General features: G+C 31.4%; 3 protein-coding genes across 4 annotated transcripts; 2 read left to right on the forward strand and 1 right to left on the reverse strand.

The window, feature by feature from the left end:
• Positions 1-1,716: 1,716 nt before the first annotated feature.
• Positions 1,717-4,150, forward strand: LOC108978702 (alpha-tocopherol transfer protein). Its single transcript, XM_018949102.1, has 4 exons — positions 1,717-2,351; positions 3,118-3,310; positions 3,363-3,592; positions 3,646-4,150. Exons 1-4 carry the CDS (start codon positions 2,158-2,160, stop codon positions 3,845-3,847), a joined length of 819 nt encoding a protein of 272 aa, XP_018804647.1. The 5' UTR covers positions 1,717-2,157; the 3' UTR covers positions 3,848-4,150.
• An 823-nt stretch (positions 4,151-4,973) lies between these two features.
• Positions 4,974-7,654, reverse strand: LOC108978703 (MOB kinase activator-like 1). 2 transcript variants are annotated; one of them, XM_018949104.1, is made up of 3 exons: positions 7,120-7,654; positions 6,379-6,495; positions 4,974-6,318 (listed from the first exon to the last, which is right to left on the reverse strand). In XM_018949104.1, exons 2-3 carry the CDS (start codon positions 6,473-6,475, stop codon positions 5,840-5,842), a joined length of 576 nt encoding a protein of 191 aa, XP_018804649.1. In that variant the 5' UTR covers positions 6,476-6,495; positions 7,120-7,654; the 3' UTR covers positions 4,974-5,839. The 2 variants fall into 2 exon arrangements, with proteins under 2 accessions (XP_018804649.1, XP_018804648.1); XM_018949103.1 differs by having other exon boundaries at positions 6,379-6,545.
• A 472-nt stretch (positions 7,655-8,126) lies between these two features.
• On the forward strand, positions 8,127-10,130 carry LOC108978686 (nucleolar protein 56). Its single transcript, XM_018949081.1, has 3 exons — positions 8,127-8,249; positions 8,310-8,712; positions 8,776-10,130. The coding sequence occupies exons 1-3, from the start codon at positions 8,247-8,249 to the stop codon at positions 9,891-9,893; spliced, it is 1,524 nt and encodes a 507-aa protein (XP_018804626.1). The 5' UTR covers positions 8,127-8,246; the 3' UTR covers positions 9,894-10,130.
• The last annotated feature ends 200 nt before the right edge of the window (positions 10,131-10,330 follow it).

The following is a 10,330-nucleotide window of genomic DNA, read 5'->3' on the forward strand; positions in this document are numbered from 1 at the left end:
TGATAATTTTTTGATAATGATAAATTGTAAAAAAATCGGGTACTCTATACATTCTTGGGATCAGTGTTAGTTTTTTAGTATACATTACTCTGACCATACCTTAAATATTTATGAAATTTGCCATCTGCCAATCATGTCTTCATTGTCTTGTATCTCACCAATTGCAAATAGGTAACAATTCCAAAAAAAATCTGAAGATCTGAATGTTATCACATCCATGCAATATTTGCCTCCGAAAAGTTTGAATGTAGAAGTTTTAAGAACTTATAATATATTTTTCCTAGTCGTTACAAAACATTGGATCCCGGTTTAAATTTCCCATTGTGGGTGTGAGTATATTTTGAAGGATTTCTTAAATATAATAATTTTCAGTAACAAATTGAACAAGCAATTAAACTCCCATAGGTTCTTTATTGATTGAACTTATTTCAATTAAATTTATATTTAAAGTAGCAGTATTTAAATTGTCTTACCAGCATTTAACGTCTAAGGAAAAACCTACATTTTAAGAAGCAAAAAAATCCAGAAATTGTTTAGAGAAATACTAAGGAAAAACCAATTTAAGTGACTTAAACATTTAAAATTTTAAAGTACTACAGATTTTTATCATATATGTAAATGTACAAATGAATTTCAGTTTAAAACTTTAAATTTTATAGTATTACAGTATTTATTACCTCAAATTATAATAAATAAAGAAAAAAATTCAATTGTACTTTTTTTGTATTTTTAGTCTTAGTTCGTAAAAGATTGAAAAGGATTAGTCCGCTTTTGTAGATATCGGGGTCAGAAGAGTACAATGAGTCTCTCCATGGGACATGCTCAAACAAAGAAAACAGCTCGTACAAATACATACGTACATATCTTTACATGCCCATATACATATACTTGCACAAGTGTATTCGGTTTCCCAAAACTGATAAGTGACAATTTGCGCGTTTTAAAAATACTGGCTACTTTAAGTAATATAACTCTTTCGACCGTTGGATTAGCTGAATCCATAATCTCTATTGTGGTTCAATATATCTCCATACACAGGTATACATATATATGTAGATACACATATGCATGTATGCATTTGCTTATCGCAAAGCGTAGCAACGAAATGTAGAAACAACAAATGCAGCTTTAAATAAAATTAACAATAAAAACCTAATCTACTTATTTAACAATGTTGTCATAAACATGTATGTATGCACGTATACAGGGTAGTTCACATAGTATTTTCTATTTATATATTTATAAAAACTCTTGTGCCGATATCTTCACTGATGCCTCATATATACATACATATGTATCTAAAGTAAAGTGAAATAATCGGTTGGAATTTAAAATGATGGCATACATTAAACATGTGTAGTTGAATTTGGACTTAGACCAGAGTAACATAAGGATATCAGGTGAATGGTATATACTAAATTTGGTTAATATTGGCTCACTGGTTCAAGAATTGCTGAAAGGAAATGTGAATTTGAATAACTTTATTTTTCTGGGATAACAACATTGTTTGGTCGTGCCAATATTCCGATTTTGCACATTTGCAGTACCAACCTTCTCGGAGTGCTAAGGAATACTTTCGTTAACGGTATTTCTTTGCATTGAAGTTATTTTGAGCTTTCTAGGGGAAAGGAGCTGCTCTTCAAAAATTAAAAATCCATTTGTTGCCCACCTTTTACACTGTCAAGGTAAGAATATGATATACATATATGTACGTACATATATACGTACGCCGTCGAGTACGCCACCTATCCAACCTCGCAGTTTCGATGTTTGTGCGATTACTGCTCTGCCCTGATATTAGTATTGTATCTGCTGCCAATTTCATGCATTAGTTCTAAGAATCGCGGCGACTACGTAAACAACATCGACACCGGCATGCGAGGCGTAAACAGAGCTGCGTGCACTGCATTTGCAATTCGACTGGCACAGTTTCACGCGATCGCTTGTCTCGTGAAGAGCGTTTGTTTCTACCGCCACTTTTCCACATTTGGGTGGGCCGATTCCACAGCACTCCCCGTCTTTGTGCGTTGCTTGTGTGTATTTAACTTTGTATATGTGTTAGAAAAAGAGAAAAAGCAAAGTTCACAGCACAAAATTCAAACGAAAAACTGCAAACCTGCTTAGGTTATTGTTTACAATCAAAAAGTCGCAACAAAGATGTTGCTACACGATTCAAGGAAAGTGGGCACCTATGACACGGAGCCTGAAAGGACACGCCTACAAATACAACATATTTCACAATGGTTGAAGGAGAACCCTAATGTGAACGCCAATAGCGACTTTGGGAATTTGTTGTTCTTTTTACGAAGTTGCAAATATGATTTGGAACGAACAAAGAAAAAAATAAAACAGTGAGTCCGGAGCTAATATTAATAATAGAGGGGAAGGGTTTGCATGTCATTGTTTTTATTATATTGATTAAGTCATATAATTACATATGTATATATGATACATTTGTATGTATGTACTTATAAACAAAGCATTTTCAATCCGAATTGTGAAAGCAAACTGTTTTCACGTCGAACTGTTGTGAAAGTTTCTGAAATTCGGAATTTTATTGTGACATAATAAATCAAAAATAGTTTAAAAGGAAACATTTAATATTCAACCAAAGAGCAGAGTCTTGTAATATATGTATGTATTAGCAAGAAATCAAGTCGTTTTACATTTACGCAGACGAAAGTTTATTATTTATGTATGATCTGCTTGCATACTGTATCATTAGTCGAAAATTAATTTGTAAAAGGGACTGTTCGTTACACATTCTTACATACTAACGTCAACGAAAATGCAAAACAACGTTTCATTAAGAAATTGAAATGAGTTTTTTTTTTGTATATAATATAGTATATAATTTGTACAAATTTTTAAGCTTCTTACGAAGTTCAAACTAGAATTCAAATTTTGTTTCAATACCATATGAGTAGCTTCTATTTTACATCGTTTTTTCGCCTCGTTACATCGTTTCAATAACTATAGTTATTTTGATTTAAAACAATACTTTTTACACATTTAATGCCCTTATTATTACTACGATTAATGAAATTGATGTGATTTTGAATATTTTTATGACTGTTATTTAAAGCGATTTTGCGACACTATTTTGTTTTTTTATAGCTTCTATCAAATGCGAGCGGAGCGTGTAGAGTGGTTCGCCTACAGGGATCCCTTTTTACCAGAAATACACGAACTTTTAAAGCTGGGTGTATTTTTACCAGTCGATGGTGTTGATTCAAAAAATCGTAAGGTGGTTATAATACGTGCTGCTGCGCACGATCCAAAACTGCATTCTCAAAATAACGTTTTTAAGGTGAATCAAAGTAAAACTTAATGAACAAATTTAATATAAATTTATTTTCTAGGTTAGTAAAATGGTCTTAGACTTACTACTTAAATTCGAGCCAGATAATTGTGGGCAAGGAATTGTGGGAATTTTTGATATGACAGGCGTTCAGTTGGGTCATGCTTTGCAATTGAATCCGAGATTAATAAAGCGTTCTGTTGAAAGTTGGCAAGCTTATCCATGTCAACCAAAGCTTTTGGAGTTTATAAATGCGCCTACTCACGTGAATATCTTTCTGAACACTTTCAGGTAACTATATTCATATTTGGTAAACCAGTTGTTATACAATATTTTTTCCATAGATTATTTATGACACAGAAAATGCGTTCTCGCGTTGTTGTACAAAAACGATCAACTACAGTTGTGTGTGCTAAATTACCGAGAGATATCGGAGGAAACGGACCCAGTTACAAGGAACTTGCTGCTAAATGGAAACAACTAGTGGAGGATAACGTCAACTTCTATCAGGAGTATGAAAAATACAAAAGTATATTGCCAAGTTGAACCAATTTCGTAAATCATCGAGAGGAGTAATTACAAATATCACTCGTTCGCATTCATTCCTCTTATAACAAATATTTTTTGTTTTGTTTAATGTTTAGCAGTTAGCAAAATAATATTGATTAGGGTTAAGAGTACTTAAAATGACTAAAGCTAATGAAATATAAAATGCTAGTAGATATACATATGTTTTCACCCAAAAAGTAAGATATGATTAAGTTTAGATTGTTTAATTTATTGTAGCTGGTGTAATTTACATATCCGCATACATATCTAGGTATATTGGTAGTATAATAATAATTTTTAATTCATATAAATATGGTATATATTCTAAGTTGTACGATTACATTGTTAGTATATGTATTTCTAGATAAATGCTGTATATACTTGTATGTGTATAAATTAAGTATGAAAATATATATATGATATTTCTTAATTTGTATTAGTATTAGCTTATGTAATAATATTCCCAAAATACATGTTTCAAATTTACATACTTATGTGTACCCATTTAAAATACACATCTTTGTATATATGTATAGTGTGATATACTAAATTAAGTATGAAAATAAATGTACCCTTGTTGGTTCTGAACTTTTCGCAAATTAATATTCGAAAATGAAAGTATGTTTTTACGAATATACAAGGGAGTTTTAGACAAAAATTAAACTACAAAAATATCCTGCACTCATGCTTTAGCTAAACTCTTGACCGAGTTTACCCTCTTACTAGTTTTCTCTTCAATAATATAGGAAATTTTAAATATACTTATATATAGTATATATATATATAAGTACATTTAAATGTATCTGTTTAACTGTCCTTAGTTAAATTATATATAAGTTTCCTGTCGATAAATGTTTTTAATTTGCAATACAAAATTTAATCACTTATATTTAGCGTTGGAGGTTATATTTATTTATTTTCTAAATTTTATACATTTAGCATTATGATATTTATTATTATACCTTACTAAAGTATATTGAGATTGGGTTTATGCATATTCAGCTATTGATTATTTTACTTTACACTCATGCATGTAAGTACACAACAGTATCAAGGGTCTAAGACTTTATTCATGCAACTATTGTTTTATTTCATTTGTAGTTGCTAAAAATAAAATTAGGAGTTATGTCTTAATGGTCTCTTTTATTCTTTATTATTTCAATATCAATGTTTTCCTTCCTCCTGCATAAGACAAATGCTTACACATAATTTTAAATAGAAAAGGTTATATCTACATGTATATGTATACGAATGGCCGTTAAATCTTGCTATTTTTTATATATAGTCAGTTTTTGATTTGTTGAAATTTTTCGTTCTTCTTTATAATTCAACTTTTTCAACTCATTTAAAGATAAATTGATAAATATTCGATAATATGGCGCTAGTGAGTAGTTTTAATGTCAGCATGTAGACCACATACACCTATGATAAATTTTCTCTCCTCCAATGAATTAACAAGTAATTATTCATGCTTGTTTGCATCTTTTATGTGCGAAATTTTGCATTAGCTCTAAATGAGTACATTTCTAAGTGTTCTTTTAAGAGGACCTTAAAATTAACATTTTCAAAATAAACCTTAAAACAGCAACTTACATTAATTACAAATAAAATAGAATTGTTTATTGCATTTGTCGCTGTAAAGCTACTTCAAAAAAATTATTATAATAAAAATATTTATATTTAGAGAATAAATTAAAAATTCTAGCTTTGAATTTTAGTAGTAGCAACAATGTAGGCTGCAATATATAATTGTTGCACGCTTGCACTTACGTACGAGAATATTAATAGTTTTGAGGTTATTGAAATATAATATTCAACGAAAAAATGTTTGAAACCTTTAACATATATTTCTATTTTCAAGGTCTTCCAACTATTTCTTAATGTATGTGTTCGTATGTATTTATGTTAGAGTGGATTATCGAAGAGTAAGTTCCTTTATAAGATCGTTCACACTCAAAACTCCAATTGCATCCCGACTTGCAATGAATCCTATATTTGCCGCTCATCTTTAGCTGTTAACTTATCAATAAGTTCCTGCAGTGGAGCTAGCTCGCGCCGATCAATTAAATTAAACTCTTGAACGAAGAATATAAAGTGCTTAAAGGATGTATTCAAATGTGCCTCTTCACCTAGAGTGACGACTTCCGAAAAATGTTGATGGTATATATGTGCATAAACTCGAAATAAACGTTTCAGAATAGTTTTCGCTATGCTGAGAAAATTTTTTGGAAACGGTATGCCTATTTTCGATGGGAACAGCGTCTCATCGTCTAATTGGTCTTGCACCCACGTCATTAGGTAATCAATATACTTAGGTGCACTGCATTTAATAGGCTTCTTTACAGTAAGTCCATCCGCCCAATGGTATTCATACTTCGGTCCTGCAGACATAATAACACAACTCTCTTCGGTACAAAACTCAGTAATAGTACCATATAACATATTTATTTGGTTGAAGAAATCGACAGCTAAAATAGTAATAAATACGTAAATGCATGATAAGCTTTAGCAATTTAAAGTAAACTTACTATTAACAGCGACCCATTCATTAAGGTCTTCTCCATCCGGCAATGCGACAGCATTACGTAAATTACCAGAACCCAAGGTAGCAGCCGCATGTTTCATCAAATCATATTGGTGAGTACCTTCGGGTATATTTTTTTTTGGCTTAAAAGTTTTGCTTGAACGTGACCCACTAAATAAAATTAAAAATATTATTATATTGATTAACACAATATATAAGTAACAGAAAGTAAGAAAGATTTAACTCCTCGCAATGTTACAACATTTGTTCCATTCGTTGATTCCCAAATTAAGTGGACAAAGTTTCGGTTCGTTCGAACAAACCTCAAAACGAATATTGAAAGTTTGAACTTAATTATGGCTTAGTATTAATTTCTGAAATTAAGAGATTACTAGCTAGCTTGGCAAGGCTATTGGAGCTCTACGATTGCAACGCTGTGCGCTGGTTCAGAACGGTCTGTGTGTATTGTAGAGTTAAGAAGTCCAGAATGTCAACGTTAATACTGATCCTTTGTCATTTACTACAGTCCATTAATATTTTCGCCCTTGACTACAGAATTAAATTTATTGACAAGGAAGAAAAAGTAGTTGGGTATCTATTTAGTAGTAGTAAATACATATGATTAATAAATTTTATATATGTACATATGTAATTTAAAGATTAGTATACAGCTGCAGAATTTATATAAAGGGAAATTATAAATATATTTCAATATAAAAATTGTTACAATATGAACAATACTTACAATAGAAATTCCATGACTATTGAATACAAATACCGTTATGTCGTATATATAGATCGATTTTGGTTTTTAAATTTTTTTCTTCAATGCCTGCTTTTTTTATTCACCGATTTTAGATTAAGCAATTTCACACGAGTATTAGAAAATATTAAAGTGGCTTCCAGTTAATACACTTGAGGTGTTGCTGTTACTTGAACAGAGAATAGTGGGGTCCGACCGCAAAGATTTACATTTAGGTATATTTGTGTGATTTACGCAAAGTGAGTCTAACATATATATATATATATATGTTAAAACGTATCGTCTGCCAATCGGCTCTACTGTCCGTCGCAGCTGATGTCGCCTTCTACAACTTTATTCAGCGAATTATATAAAACTAATTATACTAGAAATTCAATCAAATATTTTATATAACTTTGAACAATTTAAATTCATTTGAATATTGCTATATTATTGGACTATAGATGATTTATTTGCAAAATATTTGTAACACGAAGTCAAAATACACCTCACTATTCACTCAAAACACAGTTGCCACACTTTGTGTATATACTTAAAACAATAAACTATTGAAAAATGAGTCGAATCTGCCACACTTAAAAAATTCAACTTCAAATTTTTACTTAAATCGAAAAGAAGACAAATTTATTTTCGCTGGTTTTTGTAGTTTTCCGTTTTAGATATTATAAACACACAACATATTATTAAGGTTCTCCTTCATCGAATCTATGATAAATGTTGTTTCTTGGTCATTAACATACCGAAATTCACCTCATTTACCGTCATTTCAAAGTAATCTAATGACAATAAGGTAAAGAAAAACGTTATAAAATTTTTATAAAAAATCGTTTATGTTGAATGAACTATAAACGCTTTTATAAAATTTATGCCTTAGAAATTTCTTAAAGTTTCAAACATATAGAAAACTGTTCGGAAACTTCGAAAATTTCGCGTGCCCCTAAATGTCTCAATAAAAAACTCTACAAATTATTATAGGTGACGTTTTGGATTACAAATGTCAAATCATCAAATTATTGTGCAAATGTAAAACACGTGGAAAATTTTGTAGCGTGCGATTTGTGGTTTAAATTATTTTGTAATTGTAAATTGTGACATATTTCGCTGTAAATATGGTTTGTAGCAGGTTTTTTTATTTTTCTAATACTATATTAATATAACAATTGTATTTTTAGTCGCAACTATACGTCCTCTACGAACATGCTGCAGGATACTCGTTGTTTTCAGTCAAGGAATTTGAAGAAGTATCGATGTTTCTTCCTCAAGTTGAGGCATCCGTAACTGATATAGCAAAATTCCATTCGATTGTAAAATTAGTTGGATTTTCTCCTTTCAAAACAGCAATAGCCGCATTGGAAAACATTAACGCAATATCTGAAGGTATTGCACCTCAAGATTTGTTGGTATTTTTAGATGATTTCTTCTCAAAGTTGAAGAAGAAGAAATGTACCTTAGGTATTGGGGATGCTAAGTTGGGAGCAGCTATTACTGAGTCGATTGGGGTGCAATGCAGCCATTTTGGAGCTGTACCAGAATTATTACGTGGCATACGTTTTCATTTTCATCGTTTAGTTAAAGGTAAGCATTTTAAATTTATAATATAAATAGGGTATATAATTGACATAAGCAATCTATTTTAAGGATTCACCGACAAATCTGCGGGAATAGCGCAACTGGGTTTGGGTCACAGTTATTCTCGTGCCAAAGTCAAGTTTAACGTTCACCGTTCGGACAATATGATAATACAATCTATTGCGCTTTTAGATCAACTGGATAAGGACGTAAATACTTTTTCAATGCGTATACGGGAATGGTATTCATACCATTTCCCAGAGTTGGTCAAAATTGTTCCTGATAATTACTTGTTTGCCAAAACTGCTAAATATATTAAAGACCGTAAAAGCCTTTCCCAAGACAAATTAGAAGAATTGGAGGAAATTGTAATGGATTCGGCAAAGGCGCAAGCTATTATAGACGCCGCGAAAATGTCTATGGGTATGGATATTTCAATAGTAGATTTAATGAATATCGAACTATTTGCGGAACGAGTGGTTCGTTTGTCTGAATATCGAAAGAAAATGGCAACGTATTTGCACAATAAAATGGAGGCAGTAGCACCTAATTTGCAATCTCTGATTGGTGATCAAGTTGGGGCACGTTTGATTTCGCACGCAGGTAGTTTGACTAATTTAGCTAAATATCCAGCTTCGACAGTACAAATATTGGGAGCGGAAAAAGCACTTTTCCGTGCATTGAAAACTCGTTCAAATACACCAAAATATGGATTGCTTTACCATTCATCGTTCATTGGACGTGCTGGATTAAAGAACAAAGGCCGCATATCTCGGTTTTTGGCTAACAAGTGTTCGATTGCATCCCGTATTGACTGTTTTTTGGAGAAACCGACGAGCGTTTTTGGTGAAACACTAAAGCAACAGGTGGAAGATCGTCTGAAATTTTACGAATCTGGTGAAATACCACGTAAAAATATAGAAGTTATGAAAGAAGCCATTGAAGCAGCAGAAAAAGAAGACAAAAACGGTGTTATCGAGACACAAGCAATAAAAAAGAAAAATAAGAAAAAGAAACGTAAAGCCGAGAATGTAGAAAACGGCGATATTACAGAAAACAAAAGTAATGGAAAGGCTGCAGAAGCAAATGACACTGTCGTAGAAGAGAATGGCGGTGAAGCTGGTGAAGGAGAACCTAAGAAGAAGAAGAAGAAAAAGAAGAATAAGAATAAGGACGCAGAGGCTTAATTCGAAACAAGTAACCCCTAGTTAGGTCATACAAAGTACATAGTTAAGGAGAGATTGCATTTATTTGCCTCATAAATGTATAATATAAACTTTCTAACATTTAGGTTATTATTATCTGCTATTGTCTTTACATTACGTGGTTGGCAAACCACTTTTGAGGGACTAAAGTTTTTTTTTGCAAACCTAAACAAGTTTTGAAATAAGAGCTGAAAATTTTGAATAAAGTACGGAAATATTATTAATCACAATTCTTTTTCTTTTTAATTTTTTAGAGGAAAAATTAGTAATTGTTTTTGATGTTTATTTTTATATAAACTTGCGATAAAATATTTCCCATATTTCCTTTTCTAATGGCCGAGTATTTCGAAATTCATTAATTCAATGAAAATTCATTTGACATGAAATCATAGATGTCATCTCAGCGCAAATTTAGATCT

The sequence above is a fragment of the Bactrocera latifrons genome, unplaced genomic scaffold (genome assembly GCF_001853355.1).
Source record: "Bactrocera latifrons isolate USDA-ARS-PBARC rearing strain unplaced genomic scaffold, ASM185335v1 scaffold_126, whole genome shotgun sequence".
NCBI lineage: Eukaryota > Metazoa > Arthropoda > Insecta > Diptera > Tephritidae > Bactrocera > Bactrocera latifrons.

What these genes read in the sequence shown, in the direction of transcription:
- LOC108978702 (XM_018949102.1), top strand. Translation starts at nt 2,158, where the DNA reads ATGTTGCTACACGATTCAAGGAAAGTGGGCACCTATGACACGGAGCCT. An exon ending in ACAAAGAAAAAAATAAAACA is followed by an intron (nt 2,352 to 3,117) that starts GTGAGTCCGGAG and finishes GTTTTTTTATAG; the next exon opens with CTTCTATCAAATGCGAGCGG. An exon ending in ATCTTTCTGAACACTTTCAG is followed by an intron (nt 3,593 to 3,645) that starts GTAACTATATTC and finishes TTTTTTCCATAG; the next exon opens with ATTATTTATGACACAGAAAA.
- LOC108978703 (XM_018949103.1), bottom strand. An exon ending in TGAATGGGTCGCTGTTAATA is followed by an intron (nt 6,319 to 6,378) that starts GTAAGTTTACTT and finishes TTACTATTTTAG; the next exon opens with CTGTCGATTTCTTCAACCAA.
- LOC108978686 (XM_018949081.1), top strand. An exon ending in TTTTCATCGTTTAGTTAAAG is followed by an intron (nt 8,713 to 8,775) that starts GTAAGCATTTTA and finishes ATCTATTTTAAG; the next exon opens with GATTCACCGACAAATCTGCG.